The sequence below is a fragment of the Rana temporaria genome (genome assembly GCF_905171775.1).
Source record: "Rana temporaria chromosome 9 unlocalized genomic scaffold, aRanTem1.1 chr9f, whole genome shotgun sequence".
Classification (NCBI taxonomy): Eukaryota; Metazoa; Chordata; class Amphibia; order Anura; family Ranidae; genus Rana; species Rana temporaria.
Genome location: NW_024404482.1, coordinates 411,670 through 436,455, shown reverse-complemented (window position 1 = coordinate 436,455; position 24,786 = coordinate 411,670). Strand labels below are relative to the sequence as shown.

General features: G+C 47.4%; 1 protein-coding gene across 2 annotated transcripts in view; it reads left to right on the top strand.

The window, feature by feature from the left end:
• Positions 1-24,786, top strand: part of KIF4A (kinesin family member 4A) — an 82,370-nt gene that overhangs the window by 34,352 nt on the left and 23,232 nt on the right. For both annotated transcript variants that reach the window (XR_005745017.1, XM_040334455.1), the window contains exons 9-20: positions 2,962-3,137; positions 3,223-3,284; positions 8,424-8,556; positions 11,489-11,547; positions 11,635-11,740; positions 12,345-12,416; positions 13,295-13,477; positions 15,306-15,409; positions 16,443-16,587; positions 18,446-18,556; positions 20,921-21,004; positions 22,330-22,443. Coding sequence is in view for 1 of the 2 variants with exons in the window: in XM_040334455.1 (XP_040190389.1) it covers positions 2,962-3,137; positions 3,223-3,284; positions 8,424-8,556; positions 11,489-11,547; positions 11,635-11,740; positions 12,345-12,416; positions 13,295-13,477; positions 15,306-15,409; positions 16,443-16,587; positions 18,446-18,556; positions 20,921-21,004; positions 22,330-22,443 (1,349 nt within the window). In the remaining variant the exon portion in view is untranslated. The remainder of the gene's footprint in view (positions 1-2,961; positions 3,138-3,222; positions 3,285-8,423; positions 8,557-11,488; positions 11,548-11,634; positions 11,741-12,344; positions 12,417-13,294; positions 13,478-15,305; positions 15,410-16,442; positions 16,588-18,445; positions 18,557-20,920; positions 21,005-22,329; positions 22,444-24,786) is intronic.

The following is a 24,786-nucleotide window of genomic DNA, read 5'->3' as shown; positions in this document are numbered from 1 at the left end:
TACCGGATGGGCCCAAGAAGGGGCAGGCAGCTGCAAAGTCCACCATTTCTAGGTGGATTAAGCAATTAATCACTCAGGCCTACGGCTTGAAAGGGTTGCCTCCTCCAGTATCATTAAAGGCTCATTCTACTAGGGCCATGGGCGCCTCCTGGGCAGCACACCACCAGATCTCTATGGCTCAAGTTTGCAAGGCGGCAACCTGGTCTTCTGTCCACACGTTTACAAAATTCTACAAGTTGGACGTAAGAAGGAATACTGATACTGCCTTCGGGCAGGCAGTGCTGCGGGCTGCAGTTTGAGACCCTCGGATTCCGGGGGCTCCTCTTTTTTGAGTTAAATTTAAAATTTAAGATTATTTTTCTCAACTAAGTTGGATTTATTATGATTTGAGTATTTCTCTAAATTAAATCCTTTGTCTTGGAGATGTTCTCCCTCCCCTCATTGTGAGCATTGCTTTGGGACATCCCATATAGTAATGAATGCCGCTCTGTGTCCCGTGATGTACGATAAAGAAAGAGATTTTTAATACAGCTTACCTGTAAAATCCTTTTCTTGGAGTACATCACGGGACACAGAGCTCCCACCCCTCTTTTTTGGGGACCATTTTGGGAGGCATACTGCTTGCTACAAAACTGAGGTACTCCTCCTATGGGAGGGGGTTATATAGGGAGGGGCATTTCCTGTTTGAAGATTGCCAGTGTCAACACCTGAAGGTACTCCATATAACCCATATAGTAATGAATATGCCGCTCTGTGTCCCGTGATGTACTCCAAGAAAAAGATTTTACAGGTAAGCTGTATTAAAAATCCCTTTTTTTGCTGTGAAAATGACAATGGTCCCAAAAATGTGTCAAAATTGTCCGAAGTGTCCGCCATAATGTCGCAGTCATGAAAAAAATCGCTGATCGCCGCCATTGGTAGTAAAAAAAATAAAAATGCAATAAAACTATCCCCTATTGCGTTTTTTTTTTTTTTTTCTTACCAAAAATAGGTAGAAGAATACGTATTGGCCTAAACTGAGAGGAAAAAAATGTTATGTTTTTGGGGGATATTTATTATAGCAAAAAGTAAAAAATATTGATTTTTTTTCAAAATTACGCTCTATTTTTGTTTATAGCGCAAAAACTAAAAACCACAGATGTGATCAAATACCACCAAAAGAAAGCTCTCTTTGTGGGGAAAAAAGAACGCCAATTTTGTTTGGGAGCCACGCCGCACGACCACGCAATTGTCTGTTAAAGCGATGCAGTCCCGAACTGTAAAAACACCTTGGGTCTTTAGGCAGCATATTGGTCCGGTCCTTAAGTGGTTAATTAAAATGCGTTCTCTGGAGAGCCTGTGTGTTGCTGCGCAACAAAATAAATTCAGAGTCGTCACTTCCTTCTGTATGAAACACAATATATTGTGTAACTGGTGGTCATGCTCAGAATTCCTATTTGTAGTATCTGTATGCTGCTAATAGTGACTTGCCGGTCTTATATGGAAATTCATGTACTTGTATACCAGTAAGCGGAATATCAAATCAAGGTCACTTTGACCATTTTATAGCTACAGGCATTGTATGGCCTTACTAAAGACCTTCAAACTCATTCTGTTTCTGGCGTAGCCCTACTTTCGGCAAAGACTTGGTGGCTCTGCTCCCACCTCACCACAGTGATTCGGCAGGTTGACCTCACCAACGGGTTCGCCCGCCCCGCTCTTTAACCACTTCCCGACGGCCGTACGACTTTGTACGGCCGCAGGGTGGCTCTACATCTCTGGGAGGCCGTGTTTTTACGGCCTGCGGCGCGTGCGTCCGGCGGAGGCGCGCGCTCGCCGCATCGCTGAGATGCCGATGCGAGTGCCTGGCGGCCGCGATGTCCTCCAGGGACTCGCGATCGGCGGCTACAGGGACAAGACGTGGAGCTCTGTGTGTAAACACAGAGCTCCACGTCCTGTCAGGGGAGAGAGGAGACGGATCTGTGTCCCTTGTACATAGGGACACAGCATCGGTCACCTCCCCCAGTCACCCCCCTTCCCCCACAGTCACCCCCCTTCCCCCACAGTTAGAACACAATTCAGGGTACACATTAACCCCTTCCTCACCCCCTAGTGTTAACCCCTTCAATGCCAGTCACATTTATACAGTAATTAGTGCATATTTATTGCACTGATCACTGTATAAATGTGAATGGCGCCAAAAATGTGTCAAAAGTGTCCGATGTCTCCGCCATAATGTCGCAGTCACGAAAAAAAAATGCTGATCGCCGCCATTAGTAGTAAAAAAAATAAATAAAAAAAAAATAATTCTGTCCCCTATTTTGTAAGCGCAATAACTTTTGCGCAAACCAGACGCTTCTTGCGATTTTGTTAAAAAAAAAAAAAAAATGTAGAATACGTATCGCCTAGACTGAGAAATTATTTCTTTAAAAAAAATTGGGCAATTTATTATAGTAACAAGTAAAAAATATTGTTTTTTTTTTTTTCAAAATTGTCGCTCTATTTTTGTTTATAGCGCAAAAAATAAAAACCGCAGAGGTGATCAAATACCACCAAAATAAAGCTCTATTTGTGGGGGAAAAAGGACGTCAATTTTGTTTGGGAGCCACGTCGCATGACCGCGCAATTGTCAGTTAAAGCGACGCAGTGCCGGAAGCTGAAATTTCACCTGGTCAGGAAGGGGTATATGTGCCCAGTAAGGAAGTGGTTAATGCTCTGTGTTCACCATAGGTATTAGAAAGTTTCTAAGTTCCTGGCGGGGTGAGAAGAGTGGAGTCCCCCTGGCAGCGGGTTGGGTGGAGTTGCTGGGCGCGGTCGCGGGAGGGCTCGGCACGGTCGCTGGTGGGTGGGAGGGGAGTCGCTGGTGGGTGGGAGGGGTTAATCGAATCGCACACACGTAATTCAGATCTGCATTTGGATGAGTTTTGCTGGAGTCCCACTTCAAGGATTCGCACACACTAAAATATTTTTTTTTTTCTTCAGATTCCCTTGGGGGTAACAGTCACACACTGATGATAGCGTGTGTTAGTCCCGCCGATTCAAACATGGAGGAGACACTTAATACCCTGCGCTATGCCGACCGAGCCAGAAAGATAAAGAATAAGCCGATCGTCAACACAGATCCACTGGCTGCGGAAATTCAGCACCTGAAGCAGCAGGTAAAATGAATGCGAGGGTAATAAACGTGTGATGATCCAGTTTTGCTTCATGCCACCTACATGCATCCGATTTTACTCTTTACAGGTACAAGATCTGCAGGTGATGTTGCTAGAAGCTCATGGAGGGACCCTTCCTGTACTGGCCAGGTAAGAATCTGCAATTCTCATTGGGTCAACGCCAAACTTTGTGGGGTGTTGTTTTTTTTTTTTTTTTTTTTTTTCTCTTGTTCATGGACAGACACAGCAGCAATTGACCTTAGGGCTTGGGACTGTGTTTATCGGGGGTGCTTAAACAATGTGTGTTTTTTTTTTTTTTTTGTTTTTTTTTTGCTGCCGTGTGTGCGGGGACATACTTGCATATCCCCATATGCGCAAAGCACCAGAGATTTCTGCGCATTGCGGTCGGGGAGGACCACTTTCGGGCTGGCTTCGGCACCAAGGGTTTTCACTAGGGTTGTCCCCATAGCGATATCGGGACCGATACCGAGTATTTGCGGGAGTACTCGTACTCCCGCAAATACCCCGGATACTAAAATAGAATACTTGCCGTCGCCGACGTTAATCAGCGTGCGGGGAACAGCTTTCGTTTGAATAGCTGTATCCCCGCCGCGTATAGACACTCCCCCTTAGCGCGGGATTGGACGGATGATCTGTCCAATCCCGCGCAAGAGGGAGTGTCTATACGCGGCGGGGATACAGCTATTCAAACGAAAGCTGTTCCCCGCACGCTGATTAACGGCGGCTGGAATATGTGGAGGGCACGGCTGGAATATGTGGAGGGCACGGCTGGAATATGTGGAGGGCACGGCTGGAATATGTGGAGGGCACGGCTGGAATATGTGGAGGGCACGGCTGGAATATGTGGAGGGCACGGCTGGAATATGTGGAGGGCACGGCTGGAATATGTGGAGGGCACGGCTGGAATATGTGGAGGGCACATTTAAAAAAAGTATCGGGACAACCCTAGTTTTCACCAAGGTGCTCGCTCCGATTCTGGCCCTGCTGAGGCAGCGCGGGATTGCTATTGTAGGATTCCCGGGCGACCTTCTCCTGAGAGCTTCTTCAAGCTCAGAGTTAGAGGGGGATGTGTCTATCACCTGCCAGACCCTCCGGGAATTCGGTTGGCTGCTAAATCCGGAAGTCAGTGTTGGTACCATCTCAGCGCCTGGAATACCTGGGGTTGGTCCTGGATTCCTCGGAGACAAGAGTTTTCCTTCCCACGGAGAAACTACAGACACTGCAAGCGGCGGTTGGCGACCCAGAAGTGGTCGTCGCTTCGCTTTTACATGCGGGTTCTGGGTCTGATGGTGGCCTCCTTCGAGGCGGTTCCGTATGCTCAATTCCACACGAGTGTTACAGAGAAATTCTGTCGCGTTGGCACAAGCTCCCTGAGGGCTTTCACACTGGAGCGGTGCGCTAGCAGGACTGTAAAAGTCCTGCTAGCAGCATCTTTGGAGCGGTGTGTGTGTGTGTACCACTCCTGCCCATTGAATTTAATGGGCACCGTGGCTATACCACTGCTGCAGTAACGCTTTGCGGTTGTTTTAACCCTTTTGTCAGCCGCTAGCAGGGGGGTAAAAGAGCCCCGCCAGTGGCCGAATATAGCCGTGAAATTGGCGGTAAAGCTTTACCGACGCACCCACCGTCGGATGCTGAAAAATGTTGTTTTTTGGCAGTGCATGGTTCTTATAGTTGTATACACCACTTTTGTGTTTTTTTTTCTTTTTGTTTTTTTTTTTACCTACAGGTGAGTCTATAATAAGGCTTAACTGTAGGTAAAATAAATATCTCTTAAATCGGCACGGTTGTTTGCAGAATTTTATTTACCTGAAGTATTACCGATAAGGACAGCTATTGGGCATAGAACATTATTAATCGCATAATGACCATCTAAAAGTTTGGGTACAAATTTTTCTTAAGGAATAGAGAGATATATCTATCGGAGTTGCAGTGTTCCATCTTGGACCAACCATGTATAACACTATTATTTTTTTATCTTATTATTATTATTATTATACATGGTTGGTTCAAGCTGGAACATTGTAACTAGGGCTGAAACAACTCATCGATTTATGAAATCGGTTACCATTTTCATAAGTGATTGATCGGCCAGTAACATAATGGGGTTAAAAAAAACTAAAATTATCCCTTTTATAGTACAAAAATAGCAAATGATTGCTACTGTAAATATTTCACTGTCCCACAGTAAAAAATGAACCCCCTTAGAGCCGGTTCACACACAGGCGGCACGACTTTGGGGGCGACTCGGCAAGGCGACTTGAGAGGCAACTTGCAAAATGACTTCAGTATTGAAGTCAATGCAAGTCGTACAGGAACCTTTTTGTAAGTCGGAGCGACTTGCGTCACTCCTATTAGAACGGTTCCATTGACTACTGTGGACCGCGACTTGTCAGGCGGCTGAGTCGCCCCAGTGTGAACCGGCTCTTACAGTAGCGATTATTTGCTTTTGTATTTTTTATATATATAATTTTTAACCCCATTATGTTACTAAACATCTTGTAACGGAATGGCCCGTGACACACAGACTTTTGAAGGATGGGGGGTACTCCTGTGCCAGCTTCACTAATGACTCTTGGGGCTAGGGTCATCCTATGTCCCTTTTGGGCATAGGATGAGTGAGAACTGATATCTCAGATTACATGAGATGGGACATTAATGATTTATGTATTGCAGGATCTTGGAATATTACAGGTTGCTTATTCTGACCCCCCCAACAGGTCAATAAGAATATCTCAGACTGTTGAGATGCTAATTAAGCCTTCCTATTGTGGGATGTTTAAGTGTCTTGCTGTGATTGCATTCTGTGTCCATTGTGCTAATTAGGTCTGCTTCTACAGACCATTTCATTGTGTATGCTAATGACTGTTTTGTGTGAAAAGTCTATTGATGATGGTTATGTGTTGGCAGTCTGAACGGTCAGATGTCTGACTTCTCAGGTATAGTGAATTAGCATGTCAATTAGGTTTAGTAAAGGAATGTGTTTTGTGTAAGGCCCCTTTCACATTGGGGCGTTTTTCATGCGGTACAGTGCTAAAAATAACGCTGCTATACCGCATGAAAATCATGCCCTGCAGTGTTCAATGTGAAAGCCCGAAGGCTTTCACACTGAAGCGGTGCGCTAGCAGGAGCGCACCAAAAGTCCTGCTAGCCGCATCTTTACCGCGGTATAGGAGCGGTGTGTTCACCGCTCCTATACCGCGCCTTCCCATTGAAATCAATGGGAAGGCGCAGTAATACCGCCCGCAACGCCTTTTTTGGCCGCTAGCGGGGGTTAAAACCTCACCGCTATCGCCCGACTATCGCGGTAAACACGACGGTATAGCCGCGCTACAAATAGTGCGGCTATACCGTCACCGCGGCTCCACGCTGCAATGTGAAAGCAGCCTAACAGGTGGGGATCACTTATCGCAGAGCCAGACCGTCTGGATAATTAGTAATTGGCCCATCTGAATGTGTATTAAAGCCCCCATTGTGTGATGTTGGGGGTGGAGAGTTTCATTGTCCCTGTAACATGCTTTTTGGTTGTGAAACTGTTTAAAAACTTGAGTTTTACCATTAAGATTCATTCATTTTGGAACCAGAAACAGAGCTATATGTCTCGTTATTCTGGGAAATGGAATGGGTCGTGCCTGCTGGATTGTCGGATAAGCGGTCGTGGTTGGTGGAATGGAAGATCGTGAACGGTGTTAACCCCTGACCGTTACACATCTCATCTTTTTGTAGAAACGCACTACAGTTCATTTACATCGTTTCCCTTTGGGACACGTTCACATTCATGATTTTATTTTTTTCAGCTGCTATGTATTCGGAAAGGGCCAAGGACTTTTTAACTGTGCTATTTAGTTTTTTTTTGTTCAATATTCTTCCAAGGAGAAGCTGCAGAAAAGCATGTAATGGGTTTTCTTACAGCAATTTTTGTTTTTCTTTAATCCGCCCCAACAACAAATTGGCCCAGAAGAAATGTAGAAATACAAATCGCAGCAAAATGACGTGTTTTTTTTTTTTTTTTTTTTAAGGTTTATTAACCGATTAATCGTTAGTTGCTGCCCTAATTGTAACTCTGAATAAAATATCCATCCCTGGATTTCCCCTTTAACCACTTGCCCCCTGGCCCATAGTCAAAAGACGTCCTGTTTTTAAAGATGGATATCTCGGTAACGGCAACAGCTGCTGCCACAACCGAGGTATCCATCTTTAGTGCCAACGGTCCTGTAAACGATAACGGCGGTCTCCGCGGTGGATTCGCCGCGAGATCGCCGTTATCGGTGGCGGGAGAGGGGCCCCCCTCGCGGGCCCTCCGCCGCTTACCGGAGGCGATCGGGTCCGGTCGGCACCTGTGTGGGGATGCGACTGAGGGGAAGTGACGGTGACGTCAAAACGTCAGTCCCGCCCAGCGTCTTAAAGCAACATTTTTTTTTTTGTCATTTGAAAAAATGACAGTTAAATTTTTTTTTTCTTTTTTTTGCATTTAAGCCTAAATATGAGATGTGGCGTCTTTTTGACCCCAGATCTCATATTTAAGAGGACCTGTCATGCTTTTTTCTATTACAAGGGATGTTTACATTCCTTGTAATAGGAATAAAAGTGATACATTTTTATTTTTTTATTTTTTATTTCAGTGTAAAAAAAATTATAAAAATAAAACAAAAAAAAAAATTTTTTTTTTAAAAACGCCCCGTCCCGACGAGCTCACGCACAGAAGCAAACGCATACGCGAGTAGCGCCCGCATATGAAAACGGTGTTCAAACCACACAAGTGAGGTATCGCCGCGATCGTTAGAGCGAGAGCAATAATTCTACCCCTAGACCCACTCTGTAGCTCAAAAAATGCAACCTGTAGTATTTTTTTAAACGTCACCTATCGAGATTTTTAAGGGTAAAAGTTTGACGCCATGCCACGAACGGGCGCAATTTTTCAAGCGTGTCATGTTGGGTATCATTTTACTCTGCGTAACATTATCTTTCACAATATATAAAATTGGGCAACAATTATTATTTTATTTTTTTTTTATTCAAAAAGTGTTTTTTTTTTTTCCAAAAAAAAGTGCGCTTGTAAGACCGCTGCGCAAATACGGTGTGACAAAAAGTATTGCAATGACTGCCATTTTATTCCCTAGGATGTCTGCTAAAAAAATATATATAATGTTTGGGGGTTCTGATTAATTTTCTAGCAAAAATTTTTTGATTTTTTTACATGAAGGAGAGAAGTGCCAGAATAGGCGCGGTGGGCAAGTGGTTAATGACTTTGACTTTTTTGCCCTCCAGTATGGAGCCAACCGATAACCTTCAGTCACTGCTGGTAAAAACCAAAACTTTGGAAGAGGAAAATGGAAAATTAAGTCAAGAGCTGGGCGAAGCTGCAGAACAGACAGCCAATATTCTGGAGAAATTTATCTTGGTAAGAAAAAAAAATGTAGAAGAATGTGTATCAGCCTAAAGTGAGGGATATTTTTTTTTTTTTTTTTTTAATATACTTTTTGGGGATATTTATTGGAGCAAAAAAAATATTGCTTTTTTTTTTTTTTTTTTTTCCGCTCTACTTTTGTTGGCGCAAAAAAATAAAAACCGCAGTGGTGATCAAATACCACCAAAAGAAAGCTCTATTTGTGGGGTAAAAAGGACGTCAATTTTGTTTGGAAGCCACGTCACACAACTGCGCAATTGTCAGTTAAAGCGACGCAGTGCCGAATCGCATAAAGTGGCCCGGTCATTTGGCAACAAAGTGGTCCGGGGCAGACTTGTTTTTCTGTGTACTCTGCTCTGTTCTCAGCATGCCGGAGACAACGTGACTCCTGTGCGCTCACTTTTGTGAGCTATAAAGCCACATCCCCCTAATGTCATGGAGATGGGAAGAGGGGATGGTGCTCTGTATCCCTGGTTTTAGGGTGAGGCTGTTTCTCCATAGAATCAGTATAGTGAGTGTCAGGGCTGTGGAGTCGGCGTCGAGGAGTCGGAGGAAATTTTGGGTACCTGGAGTCGGCAAACAAAGCACATGCTCCTACTAAATTTAGATTGTCGGAACATTGAGGAGTCAAAACTTTTTTTATTTTTTTTTATTTTTTTTGTTTTTTGAGATTTGTACTTCACCTCTTTATTATTGGATCACATCCAGTCACATGACCCGCAGGAAGTGGGTGTGATCACATAAAAGCCTCTCCCAGTCACATGACCAGGTACATTGTATGGAGGGGGTGGGGCAAAACAGATTGGTCACCTGGAGACGGTGAAGGATCAGGACTCCGCCCCCCCAGGTCTGTCCACGTGTCATAAAGAGGACGTGACCAATGAGAGAGCGTTTGTCAGTAACAAATTATGTGGAAGCTCCGCCCACAAGGTTGGTCCCAGGGTGGTCTGGTAAAGGCTCCACCCTTTACATAAGTCCCTGTACAGACTGGTGATGGCTCCGCCCCCACAGTTGGTCCCTGTACAGTGCGGTGATGGCTCCGCCCCCACAGTTGGTCCCTGTACAGTGCGGTGATGGCTCCGCCCCCTGTCTCAGAAGCTCATCCCCCCTTTGGCTCAGCTACCTCTTGGCCTGGCGGATCTGATCCCGCAGCTGGTGGGTGGCGTCCTCGCAGTCGTTGAAGGTGGCCAGGCGGCAGCCGATAGTCGCCAGGGAGTAACAGCCAAAGGCCACCACCTCCCAGCAGGCCCGGGGCGGATCCAGACCCAGCAGGTCGAAGGTCAGCGTTGCCCAGGCTCCGCCCAGCAGCCACTGCGCCAACTTTGTCATGTCTGCAGCCGGCCACATCCACTTCCAGTCAAAACATTTATCTACCGACTCCACAGCCCTGGTGAGTGTTGTCACACTTGGACAGGAAGGCTGTTGCCGCCAGGATCATCAAATGGGGGGGAGGGAGGAGAACAACTCTTGAAAATGAAAGCAGCCACCAGATCTAAAAACTGGTGGTGAGCTGAAATCCTATTGGGTTTGTGTTCTCAGGTTTACATAGACTTTTAAGCTGCACTACACCCTTTAAAATGACTTGCCCCCCCCCCCCCCCACACACACACACGTATCGTGGTGGTCTGTGATGGTTCTGAACCTCCATGTGGGGGTTCAAGATGGATTTCTACTGCTGTTCCGAATTGTAAAGTGTAGGGATACGTGCACGCTGGGCGTAACACGTGTGGATATCAGAAATAATGCTACCCTGCAACCCTCTCGGGGGGGGGGGGGGAAACTAGGAAGACGAATGCTGTGGGCTTCACAGAAAACTACTGGAGGAGGTGGAGACGAGACCAGTCACCCTGCCCAAGGAGGGTGAGCAGAGCTGTAGGGGGAGGCCAAGCAGACTCCACCCACTATGAGGTGGGGTGCAGTGAAGGACAGTCCCTCTGCACAGAGTGAGCAGAGCTGTAGGAAGGGCCAAGCAGACTCCACCCACTAGAAGAGGGGAGGTAGAGAGAAGATGGCCCCCCATACACAAGGAGAAAGGGCAGAGCTGCAGGAGGGGCCCCAGCAGACTCCACCCGCTACAGGCTGCCTACAGGAGGGGGCGGAGACAAGACCAGTCGCCTTGTCCAAGGAGAGCGGGCAAAGCTGTAGGAGGGGCCCATTAGACCCCTCTCTCCTGTAGTGGGTGGTGATGCAGTGAAGGCCAGTCCCCCTGCACAGTGAGCAGAGCTGTAGGAGGTGCCCAGCAAACTCCACCCACTATGGGGAAACTACAGGAGGGATGGTGCAGTGAAGGCGGGTCCCCCTGCACAGTGAGCAGAGCTGTAGGAGGGGCCAATCAGACTCCGCCCACTATGGTAGGGGAGGTAAAGAGAAGATGGTCTCCTGCACAAGAAAGGGCAGAGCTTCAGGAGGGGCCCAGCAGACTCCACCCACTACAGGCTACCTACAGAACTACAGGAGGGGGGCGGAGACATGACCAGTCGCCCTGCCCAAGGAGAGCCGGCAGAGCTATAGGAGGGGCCCATTAGACTCCACCCACTACAGGAGGATGGGGATGCCGTGAAGGCCAGTCCCCCTGCACAGAGTGAGCAGAGCTGTAGGAGGAGCCAAGCAGACTCCACCCACTATAGGAGAGGAGGTAGTGAAGACTGTCCCCCCTGCACAAGGAGAAAGGGCAGAGCTGCAGGACGGGCCCAGCAGACTCCTCCCATTACAGGCTGCCTACAGAACTACAGGAGGGAGGCGGAGACCAGACCAGTCGTCCAGAACAAGAGGGGAGAGGCAAGCAGTGGGCGGTCTTTATTACTGGAAGTGCCTGCGAATAAACAAGTGATTGTCTTCTGCATCCAAAGTGTCTTCTCTCTCCATAACAAATATAATTTTGGTAAAAATTTTCTAAATGTGTGTTTTTTTTGTTTTTTTTTTCTAGACTGAACTAGAAAATGAAAAATTGACCAATAAGATAAATGAGCTCCGAGAACACGCAGCGTATGTGGATTTATACAAAATATATATAAATGTCATCATGTGAGTGGAGAAGTTTTGGGGGGTCTTATTTTTATTTTGCATTTTTAGGTGCAAATTGAATCTCGAGAAGATGGTTGAGACCTTGGAAGACCAGGAAATGAAGGACAACGTAGAGGTCATCCGCAACTTGCAACAACTGATCACACACCTTCAGGTGAGGCGGTCACACCATGTATCCCATAATGCATTGCACTAGTACCTCCCAGTGAGGCCCATTTCTGGTCTGTGTAATGGTAAAGTCAGTCAAAGCAGATGTAAACTCTATAGAAATCCACAAAAGGATACTGCTTCGGGTGCTCTTACTCACCAACCCTGCGGGTGCCAGCTGAGTGGGGCCCTTCCTCCCCCCTGTGTGCTGGAATCAAAGAACGCTGCACTTCAGTCCCTTTCTGTCCTATGGAAACGTATTTTATATTTAAAAAAAAAAAGATGCAAATTAAAGCACATCTCTCCTCCAATCGCTGATCCCACACCTGTTTCACCCCATTGTTTTGGGGGGGGGTGGTGCTTCAGATTGTGGGAGGGTCTGGCCAAGAGCCTTGTCCCTCTTCCTCCTTTTTTTTTTTTTTTTTTTTCGTGGCAAAGTTTTTCAAAGCTGAAAAAAATGACTTGTGGCTTCTTTTGAATGATTCAGCTGTAAGCACTAACTGACATTTTAGGAGTTCTGTGTAATCAACTGCCATTTATTCTTGGTCTTTAGTTTATGGTGTGTGTGTGTGTATAATGTAAAAAATGTTTTTGTTTTTATATTTCCCCAGGATGAAGGATCGGGGATAGCGGCATCGATTGAAGCAATGATTGAGGGTTCAGACTCCCCAGAATCTGAAGAGGTAAGGCCAGACCTGTGACCCAATCAGATTGGAAAGGAAAAGCGGTCTCTGTAAACTTCCCCCTGGTCTACCTGGTGCTCCATTTTTAAGATGATGGGCACAGTGGCTCTTTGGGGGGGTTTCTTTACTGAAGTATGCCCTCTCATGCACACAGGGGTCTCCGAACTTTCTAAAACAAAGGGCCAGTTTACTGTTCTAAAGACTTTAGGAAGGCCGGCCTGAGGCCAGTGGGAGTAGAGAAGGTCCCGATGTCGGGGGGGGGGGGGGATTGCTCATTGTTTCAGTGAGGAATTTGGGGCGTGGGGGCATTGTTGATGCCAATGGGAGGGCCCTCGTTGGTGCCGGTGGGAGGAATGGGGGGGCCCCATTGCTATTCAGAGGATTTGGGGGGGCATTGTTGGTGCCGGTGGGAGGAATGGGGGGGCCCTCATTGTTGGTGCCGGTGGGAGGAATGGGGGGGCCCTCATTGTTGGTGCCGGTGGGAGGAATGGGGGGGCCCCCTCATTGGTGCCGGTGGGAGGAATGGGGGGCCCCCTCATTGGTGCCGGTGGGAGGAATGGGGGGCCCCCTCATTGGTGCCGGTGGGAGGAATGGGGGGTCCCTCATTGGTGCCGGTGGGAGGAATGGGGGGCATTGTTGGGTCCAGTGGGAAAAGTGGGGGGGGCTCCTCATTGTTGGTACCGGTGGGAGGAATGGGGGGGCTCATTGTTGGGTCCAGTGGGGGGGCCCTTATTGATGGTGCCGGTGGGAGGAATGGGGGGGCCTCATTGGTGACCCATTTTTATTTTGGGCAGATCTGATTTTAATTTTTAAAAAGCTGTACTTGCTCTAGGCGCTGTCCATTCATACATTATCCTTTTTGTCGTCCTTGCCTACAGAAAGATGCGGAGAGTGAAGAGAAACGCAACTCTGACGGGTTCAGCACCCACCATGCCCTCCGACAGGCCCAACTCTCCAAGGAGCTGATAGAGCTGAACAAAGCATTGATGCTAAAGGAGGCCTTGGCCAAGAAGATGGCACAGAATGACAGCCACATGGAGCCCATCCAGAATGATTACATGGTAGGGTGACAACCATCGATTGTTTATTGAATAGAGTTGTCAGTATAATCTTCCCTCAGTGAGGATTGTCGGCTAGGTTTTGTTACACAGGTTCCATATGTGGGCGCTACTTGCGTATGCGTTGTCTTAGCTGCGCGAGCTGATGGGGGCGCTTTAAAACCCTTATTTTTTATTTTTATTTTTTTTCTACATTGTCACTTTATCCACTTCAGCCCCCATACCATTATGCAGCTAAAGGACCGGGCCCCTTTTTTGCAATTTGGCACAGCGTCGCTTTAACTGACAATTGCGCAGTCATTTGACGTGGCTCCCAAACAAAATTGGAGGCTTTTGTTTTTTTTTCACAAATATAGGATTTCTTTCGCTATAAACAAAAATAGAGCAACAATTTTGAGAGTTTTTTTTTTTTTTTTTTTTTTTTTTTTTTTTTTGCTATAATAAATATCCCCAAAAATATATAATTGTTTTTTTTTTTTCCTCAGTTCAGGCCGATGCGTATTTTTTTTTTTTTCTGTAAAAATAAATAAATCACAATAAGCTTTTGATTATCTTACGCAAAAGTTATAGCGTCTACAAAATGGGGGATCGTTTTTATGGCTTATTTTTTTTAGTAATGGCGGCGATCTGCCTTTTCTATTTTTATCTCTTTTTTTTCGTGACTGCGACTTTATGGTAAACGCATGGGACACTTTTGCCACATTTTTACAGCGATCGGTGCTATAAAAATGACACTGGCAGGCAAGGGGTTAACCGGTATGGGGGATGTAAAAGTACTTTTATTTTTTTTATTTTTTTCTCTCTTCCTAAATATCTTCCTTTACCTTGGTGCAGTCCTCCTTCACTTACCTCATGCTTCCATTTAGCTTTTAAATGTCCTTATTTCTTCTGAGAAATCCTCACTTCCTGTTCTTCTGTCTGTAACTCCACACAGTAATGCAAGGCTTTCTCCCTGGTGTGGAGTGTCGTGCTCGCCCCCTCCTTTGGACTACAGGAGAGCCGGGACTCTTTCTACGTTGCAGATAAAAGAGCTGTGCCTTAGTGGGCGTCCTGACTCTCCTGTAATCCAAGGGAGGGGGCGAGCACGACACTCCACACCAGGGAGAAAGCCTCGCATTACTGTGTGGAGTTACAGACAGAAGAACAAAAAGTGAAAATTTCTCAGAAGAAATAAGGACATTTAAAAGCAAAATGGAAGGATGAGGTAAGTGGAGGAGGACTGCACTAAGGTAAAGGAAGATATTTTGGGAAATGTTTTTCCCTTTACAACCCCAAGTGGTTATGTGTGTCCTAGGGGAGTGATTCTAACTGGGGGGACGGGCTGGGCTACGTGTGACACGACACTGATCACTGCTCTCGATTTACAGGGAGCTGTTATCAGTGTCCTGTTGCTAGGAAGAATGGAAAATGCCTTGTTTACATCAGCATTGCCCCGTTCTTCCTCCTCCGTGAGACTATGGCGGGACTCCTGGTGGACATCGGACCCACGGGCAAACCCGCGGCAGGCGTGCGCCCACAATGTTGCGTCTTAAAGGCCCGTGTGTGTGTAGATAGATATATATTCTCTATATACCTATATCTATATAGATCTAGATGGATAGAGGCGTGCCACTCTCCCGACGTGTATCGGTGTGAGCCGGTCGGCAAGCGGTTAAATCCAGCACTGTGTACGCCTGCGGCTCTTCTCTCCCCTCACGTCCAGGTTTAGCTGACTTTGCTGGGGCACCGTGAGCCATTGAGTAGGAGGCAGCGGGGCAGGTCCTGCTGTTTTTTTGTTTTTTTTTTTCTCTCCATGTGCAAAGTCTTCATACAATTGTGGTCTCCTCTACAGAGTAACATCAAAAGCCTGGAAAGTGAAGTGGGGGCGTTGCAGAAAGAGAAGGAAGAACTGATTCTGGCTCTTCACTCTGCCAAGAAAGACACCAACCAAGCCAAGTAAGTGACGGGGCTGTAAAGTCCATGTGTATGGTGGCCAAGCCTGGACTGGCTATAGGGCATACCAGCAATATGCCCGGTGCGCCGCATGTCACATCTTCCCCTCCCCCCCAGTGTAACATGCAGGGGGTCCAGAACTGTTAGGGGGTTGTCTGTGTAATGTAAAGGGGCCCAGAGGTGCAGGGTGCTGTGTGATGTAAAGGGGTGCAGAGGTGCAGGGTGCTGTGTGATGTAAAGGGGTCCAGAGGTGCAGGGTGCTGTGTAATGTAAAGGGGCCCAGAGGTGCAGGGTGCTGTGTAATGTAAAGGGGCCCAGAGGTGCAGGGTGCTGTGTAATGTAAAGGGGCCCAGAGGTGCAGGGGGCTGTGTAATGTAAAGGGGCCCAGAGGTGCAGGGTGCTGTGTAATGTAAAGGGGCCCAGAGGTGCAGGGTGCTGTGTAATGTAAAGGGGCCCAGAGGTGCAGGGTGCTGTGTAATGTAAAGGGGCCCAGAGGTGCAGGGTGCTGTGTAATGTAAAGGGGCCCAGAGGTGCAGGGTGCTGTGTAATGTAAAGGGGCCCAGAGGTGCAGGGTGCTGTGTAATGTAAAGGGGCCCAGAGGTGCAGGGTGCTGTGTAATGTAAAGGGGCCCAGAGGTGCAGGGGGCTGTGTAATGTAAAGGGGCCCAGAGGTGCAGGGTGCTGTGTAATGTAAAGTGGTCCAGAGGTGCAGGGTGCTGTGTAATGTAGGGCCCAGAGATGCAGGGTGCTGTGTAATGTAAAGGGGTGCAGGGTGCTGTGTAATGTAAAGGGGCCCAGAGGTGCAGGGGGCTGTGTAATGTAAAGGGGCCCGGAGGCGCAGGGTGCTAGAACCCCACATCCCATCATTAACCGCCGCCCGGGCTGCTCAGTCTACCATTTTTTGTCTCAGTCCGCGCCTGATGGTGGCCTTGTGCAGCGGCTCAGGAATCGCATGAATGTAAACCCCTTTGGTTCCTAAATATCAGCGGAGACCAGTATATACTGGAGGTATAGAAATTCTTCTTTTCTTTCTTCAGACTCAGTGAGCGTCGGAGAAAGAGATTGCAAGAGCTGGAGGGGCAGATGAACGACCTCAAGAAAAAGCTGAACGAGCAATCGAAGCTGCTGAAACTCCGAGAATCCTCCGAGAAAACCGTCGGCAAACTCAACCATGAGATCCTGGTAAAATTGCACATCCGTCGTTATTCTATTATGTCAGAAGGACTTTTGCCTCCCCATGGCTGTAGGTCGAGGGTGGGCGGCCTCGGTACTCCAGCTGTGCTGAAACTACAAATCCCATCATGCCTCTGCCTCTAGGCGTCATGCCTGTAGCTGACACTCTTGCAATGCTTCCCATGGACTTGCTCGCCAACCCCCCCGGGTGCCAGCTGAGTTGGGCCTTTTCTTCCCCACTGTATGCTAGAATCAAAGGAAGCTGCACATACATGCAGGCTGAGAAACTTATATAGCGCAACACATGCGAACTCTGGTCTGCTGAAGGACCGGTGGGGCCCTGGCACCCTACAATTACAATGCCACCAATTGTGAGCTCACTACATTGGCAATTACAGGCTGGCTTTCCCATCTGTACTCTCCCTCCAGTACCAGCATAGGCCCTCCTGCCTCCCCATGCACATCACTCACCTTAGGATAATGACCTGCCCACTGTGCCTCCAGGATACATACGTCGTCTATCCCAGGTGGCATAGCCTTTCAAGAAGAGGGGGCGGGGCCTATCGGTGCGTCAGTGAGAGGCTGCCCAGAGGGCCTCTCAATGACATTGGGGGGATAGTTTTATTGCTTTTTTTTTTCTTTACTACTAATGGCGGCTGTGTGTGTGTGTGTGTGTGTGTGTGTTTTTCCCCGTGACTGCGACATCTTGGCGGACAATTTTGACACATTTTTGGGACCATTGTCATTTTCACAGCAAAAATTGCATTGTTTATTGTGAAAATGACAGTTGCAGTTTGGGAGTTAACCACAAGGGGGCGCTGAAGGGGTTATGTGTGACCTCATCTGTGTTTCTAACTAGGGGGGTGTGGCTGTAGGGGTGACGTCATCGATTGTGACTCCCTATATAAAGGGACTATCGATTACGGCGCCACAGTGAATAACGGGGAAGGTGTGTTTACACACAGCTCTCCCCGCTCTTCAGCTCCGGGGACCGATCGCGAGACTCCAGCGGCTATCGGGTCTGCGAGTCCCGCGGCCACGGAGCTTCGGACCGGGTCACGTGCACGCACCTGCGACCCACGGCTGGGCTTAAAGGGCAGGTACGTACAGGTACGTTGATGTGCCATTCTGCCGACGTATATTGGCGTGAAGGGGTCCTTAAGTGGTTAAAGTAGCTTTTTAAATGTTTTTCGATCTCGTGCTTTCTAGCCTGGAGGAGAGATGTTGGGTCTTGCCCCCGCCTCTCTGCATAAAGAGGACCTTCTACAATATATTCCTATTACAAGGGATGTCTACCTGCCTTGTAATAGGCATAAAAGTGATCAAAAAGTAAAAACGCCCCTGGCCCCGGTAGCTCACTCTGAAGCGAACACGCATGCAAGTCCCGCCCACACATGTGAGGTATCGCCGCGTGCGTTAGAGCGAGAGCAATAATTCTAGCCCTAGACCTCCTCTGTAACTCAAATGGTAACCTGTAAAAAATAATTTAAAGCGTTGCCTATGGAGATTTTAAGTACTGAAGTTTGGCGCCATTCCACGAGCGGGGTGCAATTTTTAAGCGTGACATGTTGGGTATCTATTTACTTGGCGGAACATCTATCACATACAAAAAAATTGGGCTAACTTTACGGTTTTGTTTTTTAATTCATGAAACCGTTTAGTTTTTTTCAAAAAAGTGTTTGAAAAATGATCGCGCAAATACCATGCGAGATAATAAAAGTTCCCTAGGGTCTCTGCTAAAAAAAAAAACATATGTTTGGGGGTTCTGACTCATTTTCTAGCAAAAAAAGATGATATTTTTTACATGGAGAGAAGTGCCAGAATAGGCGAGGTATTGAATTGGTTAAAATTCAAGTTTTTTTTGCAGGCCATGAAAACGCAGCGGGTTCAGCTCATGAGGCAAATGAAGGAAGATTCTGAGAAATTCCGATCTTTCAAGCAGCAAAAGACAAAGGAAGTCATTCAACTTAAAGAGCGGGTAAGTGGCCCTTCCACCGCAGTCTATACCTGATCTACTCCTATAAATCAGGGCCGTCTTAATGAGGGCAAACATGAGCACTGCCCAGGGGCCCCAGCTGCATGGGGGGGGGCCCTGCACTCTCCCGAAGCATAGATATCTGGGGTGTAGAGGGGTCAGAGTGCTGGGGAGATATCTGGGGTGTAGAGGGGTCAGAGTGCTGGGGGAGATATCTGGGGTGTGGGGGGGTCAGAGTGCTGGGGAGATATCTGGGGTGTAGAGGGGTCAGAGTGCTGGGAGGATATCTGGGGTGTAGAGGGGTCAGAGTGCTGGGGGGATATCTGGGGTGTAGGGAGAGCAGAGTTCAGGGGGGATATCTGGGGTGTAGAGGGGTCAGAGTGCTGGGGGGATATCTGGGGTGTAGGGAGAGCAGAGTTCAGGGGGGATATCTGGGGTGCAGAGGGGTCAGAGTGCTGGGGGGATATCTGGTGTGTAGAGGGGTCAGAGTGCTGGGGGGATATCTGGGGTGTAGGGGGGGTCAGAGTGCTGGGGGGATATCTAGGGTGTAGAGGGGTCAGAGTGCTGGCGGGATATCTGGGGTGTAGAGGGGTCAGAGTGCTGGGGGGATATCTGGGGTGTAGAGGGGTCAGAGTGCTGGGGGGATATCTGGGGTGTAGAGGGGTCAGAGTTCTGGGGGGATATCTGGGATGTAGAGGGGTCAGAGTGCTGGGGGGATATCTGAGGTGTAGAGAGGTCAGAGTGCTGGGGGGATATCTGGGGTGTAGAGGGGTCAGAGTGCTGGGGGGATATCTGGGGTGTGGAGGGATCAGAGTGCTGGGGGGGTGTAGAGGGGTCAGAGTGCTGGGGGGATATCTGGGGTGTAGAGGGGTCAGAGTGCTGGGGAGATATCTGGGATGTAGAGGGGTCAGAGTGCTGGGGGGGATATCTGGGGTGTAGAGGGGTCAGAGTGCTGGGGGGGATATCTGGGGTGTAGAGGGGTCAGAGTGCTGGGGGGGATATCTGGGGTGTAGAGGGGTCGGATTTCTGGGGTGTAGAGGGGCCAGAGTGCTGGGGGGGATATCTGGGGTGTAGAGGGTTCAGAGTGCTGGGGGGATATCTGGGGTGTAGAGAGGTCAGAGTGCTGGGGGGGATATCTGGGATGTAGAGGGGCCAGAGTGCTGGGGGGGATATCTGGGGCGTAGAGGGGGTCAGAGTGCTGGGGGGATATCTGGGGTGTAGAGGGGTCAGAGTGCTGGGGGGGGATATCTGGGGTGTAGAGGGGTCAGAGTGCTGGGGGGGGGATATCTGGGGTGTAGAGGGGTCAGAGTGCTGGGGGGATATCTGGGGTGTAGAGGGGTCAGAGTGCTGGGGGGATATCTGGGGTGTAGAGGGGTCAGAGTGCTGGGGGGATATCTGGGGCGTAGAGGGGTCAGTGCTGGGGGGGATATATGGGGTGTAGAGGGGTCAGAGTGCTGGGGGGATATCTGGGGTATAGAGGGGTCAGAGTGCTGGGGGAGATATCTGGGGTGTGGGGGGGTCAGAGTGCTGGGGGGATATCTGGGGTGTAGAGGGGTCAGAGTGCTGGGGGAATATCCGGGGCGTAGAGGGGTCAGAGTGCTGGGGGGGATATCTGGCTTGTAGAGGGGTCAGAGTGCTGGGGGGGATATCTGGGGCGTAGAGGGGTCAGAGTGCTGGGGGGGATATCTGGGGCGTAGAGGGGTCAGAGTGCTGGGGGGATATCTGGGGCATAGAGGGGTCAGAGTGCTGGGGGGATATCTGGGGCGTAGAGGGGTCAGAGTGCTGGGGGGATATCTGGGGTGTAGAGGGGTCAGTGCTGGGGGGGATATCTGGGGCATAGAGGGGTCAGAGTGCTGGGGGGATATCTGGGGCATAGAGGGGTCAGAGTGCTGGGGGGATATCTGGGGTGTAGAGGAGTCAGAGTGCTGGGGGGATATCTGGGGTGTAGAGGGGTCAGAGTGCTGGGGGGATATCTGGGGTGTAGAGGGGTTGGAGTGCTGGGGGGATATCTGGGATGTAGAGGGGTCAGAGTAGAGGGCTCGGAGTGCTGGGGGGGATATCTGGGGTGTAGAGGGGTCAGAGTGCTGGGGGGGGGGATATCTGGGGTGTAGAGGGGTCAGAGTGCTGGGGGGCATCAATCTAGCAGATTTGTCACTTTATGTATGTAGTATTTGCTGTGCAGAATGATTGTTCATGTACTTAATGCGGATCTCCACCCAAAAGGGGAAGCTCTGCTTGTCTGCCTCCTACCTACTTGATGTCTGTTTACCTGCACGGTCTCCATTGTAGGGGCCCCAGAGCATTACTTTGCCCAGGGGCCCATGATGCTATGAAGACGGCCCTGAGCCTAATGTGTTCTCTTTATAGGACCGGAAACGTCAGTATGAACTCCTGAAGCTGGAAAGAGATTTCCAGAAACAAGCCAGCGTGCTGCGGAGGAAAACCGAAGAGGTCAGCAATAGAAAAATTCTATATTCCAGAGATTGCCATTTGTGAAAGTTGATGTAAAATAAGCCGATCCTGAGCTTGGTGGGGGGGGGAGGGGGTACATGCCTTGAGTTCTACCACTTCACCCCCCGGAAGATTTGGCTGACCAATGACTGGGCCATTTTTTTTTTTTTCAATTTGGCACTGCGTCATTTTAAATGGCAATTGTGCAGTTGTGCGACGCTGTACCCAAACAACCCCCCCCCCCACAAATAGAGCTTTCATTTGGTGGTATTTGATCACCTCTGCGTTTTTTTATTTTTTACGCTATAAACAGAAAAGAGCGACAATTTTGATAAACACTGTCTTATAGCAAAAAGTAATTTGCTGTTTTTTATGATTTTTTTTTTTTTTATTTTTATTTTTTCTCCTTTTTTTTTTTTCTCCATTTTTAGGCAGATTATGTATTCTACATATTTTTGGTAAAAAATTTTTTTTGCAATAAGTGTATATCGACTTGGTTTGCAAAAGTTTGCGGGGGGGTGTGGTTTATGTTTGCGGGGGGGTGTGGTTTATGTTTGCGGGGGGGTGTGGTTTATGTTTGCGGGGGGGTGTGGTTTATGTTTGCGGGGGGGGGTGGTTTATGTTTGCGGGGGGGGGGGGTGGTTTATGTTTGCGGGGGGGGTGGTTTATGTTTGCGGGGGGGGGTGTGGTTTTTGTTTGCTGGGGGGCAGGGTTTTTTTTAAGTTGCGGACACTTGCTATAAATATGCACTGATTACTGTATAAATGTCACTGGTGGGGAAGGGGTTAACACTAGTGGGCAGATTAAGTGTGTTCCCTACGTGTGTGTTCTAACTGTGGGGGGGAGGAGGGGACTGACTAGGAGAGATGACAGATCGTGGTTTCTCATTTACAGAAACACACAATGTGTCTTCTCTCCTCGGACAGCACAGTATTTTGTGTTTACACAAACCCTCGTGCATGCGATCGCACGTGCCTGCTGGCGATCGTGCCAGCCACACGCAGCAGGCGCATGCCCTCTGATGTTATATATATATATATATATATATATATATATATATATATATATATATATATATATATATATATATATATATATATATATATATATATATATATATATATATATATATATATATATATATATATATATATATATATATATATATATATATATATATATATATATAACATTGCAGGATTTTGCCGCAGTAAATCTGCGTGAGCCAGTCGGAAACCGCTTAACATGTTGGCGATTTTGGGTGTAGATTTGCTTTTTTTTTTTTTTTTTTTAAATCTTTTATTATTATTATGCTCCATTTTTAGGCAGCAACCTCCAACAAGCGTTTGAAAGAAGCTCTGCATAGGCAGAAGGAAGCCATGGATAGGCGCAAAGATTCCCAGAATAAAGGAATGGAGGGGGCAGCCACCAGAGTGAAGGTATGTGAAGCCGATCGGCGGATGGTCAGTAGGTGTTCCCGCTTCTCTGGGCTCCTGTGAAAAGCAGCCGCTGACTTGCCAACCTTTTTTACTTTGCCCTGAGCGGAAGGGAATAAAGTGGAACCGCACTCTCCCAATCAATATTGATTATTTATAATCTTCATGCTGCTATCATTAGTAAATGGGTAGTGAAGTGTATCGTATTTTACGTATTTTTTTTTGCCTATACTCGCTGTATAAGATGACCACCTCTTCCGAGGCTTCCAACGCTCATATCCTTCCTTCTTGCTGGAGCCAATCACGGGCGAGCGATGTATTCTATTAATGAATACAAAGCCTGCTTGGATTGGCAGAGGCTGTAACATCAGCCCACGCCTCTCTGACTCTCATGCCGCGTACACACGGTCGTTTTTGTGATGGAAAAAAAAAAATTTTTTTAAAATGACTGTGTGTTGTGGGGAAAACGTTTGTTTTATGTCTTCGAATTTTTTTTTTGTCGTTTTTCAGAAGACATAAAACGTTTTCCCCACAACACACGGTCATTTTAAATGACGTTTTGAAAAAATGACATAAATTTAAAACATGTTCGATTTTTTTTTTTTTTTTTTCGTTTTTCAGAACATGTTTTTAATTTTTTGTAATTTTTTGAAAACTTTTTTTGTCATTTTAAAATCATAGTGTGTGGGTAAAACTACGTTTTTAAACCGGCGCATGCTCAGAAGCAAGTTATGACGCGAGCTTGAATGGAACAGAGTGCCGCTGAACGTAACCGCGCTTTGCTAGAGCATTTTGAAAAAACGATGGTGTGTAGGCAACGTCGTTTTTTAAAATGAGAAAAACTACGTTTTGTACAAGACAAACGACCGTGTGTATGCGGCATTAAAGCCAATCTGAGCAGGCTCTGTATTGATTTGAGTACATCGCTCACCAGGATTGGCTCAGCGATATATACTGTATGTAGCCGAAGCTACATACAGTATTGCCAGGCATATAAGATGATTCCTGTTTTGGCTAGTTGTTTTTTTTTTTTTGTGTAAAAGTATTTTACGCCAGAAAATACGGTATTTAAATATTTTTTATCCACTTCCATACTGGGCACTTAAACCCCTTCCTGACCAGAGGACTTTTTGCGATTCGGCACTGCGTCGCTTTAACTGACAATTGCGCGGTCGTGCGACGTGGCTCGAAAACAAAATTAACGTCCTTTTTTCCCCACAAATAGAGCTTTCTTTTGGTGGTATTTGATCACCTCTGCGGTTTTTATTTTTTGCGCTATAAACAAAAATAGAGCGACAATTTTGAAAAAAAAAAAAAATATTTTTACTTGTTGCTATAATAAATAGCTCAATTTTTTTTTTTTACGTTTTTTTTTTATCCTCAGTCTAGGCCGATACGTATTCTACATATTTTTAGTAAAAAAAAAAAAAAAAAATCGCAATAAGCGACTGGTTTGCGCAAAAGTTATAGCGCCTACAAAATAAGGGACAGAATTATTATTATTATTTTTTTTTTTTTACTAGAAATGGCGGCGATCTGCGATTTTTATTGGGACTGCGACGTTATGGCGGACACATCGGACACTTTTGACACGTTTTTGGCGCCATTCACATTTATACTGCAATCAGTGCTATAAATATGCACTAATTACTGTATAAATTTTTTTTTTACTAGAAATGGCGGCGATCTGCGATTTTTATTGGGACTGCGACGTTATGGCGGACACATCGGACACTTTTGACACGTTTTTGGCGCCATTCACATTTATACTGCAATCAGTGCTATAAATATGCACTAATTACTGTATAAATTTTTTTTTTACTAGAAATGGCGGCGATCTGCGATTTTTATTGGGACTGCAACGTTATGGCGGACACTTTTGACACATTTTTGGCGCCATTCACATTTATACTGCAATCAGTGCTATAAATATGCACTAATTACTGTATAAATGTGACTGGCAGGGAAGGGGTTAACACTAGGGGGTGAGGAAGGGGTTAAATGTGTATCCTAATTAGTGTTCTAACTGTGGGGGAGGGGGGGTGACGGGGGGGGGTGACCGATCTGTGTCTCTATGTACAAGAGACACAGACCCGTCTCCTCTCTCCCCTGACAGCACCGCTGTCTGCGAGAGCCGGGAATGAGAGATGATCTCATATGTAAACATATGAGATCATCTCTCATTGGCCGGAAAGATCGCCTAGGAAACGGCCGCTCCGATTGGCCGTTCACGGCGATCTGTGACTGGCTGTGTCCAAGGGACACGGCCAGCACAGCAGTTCCCCGCTGCGCGCTCGGGAGCGCGCGCGGGGAACGCGAAAAGGGGCGGCCGTAAAAACACGGCCT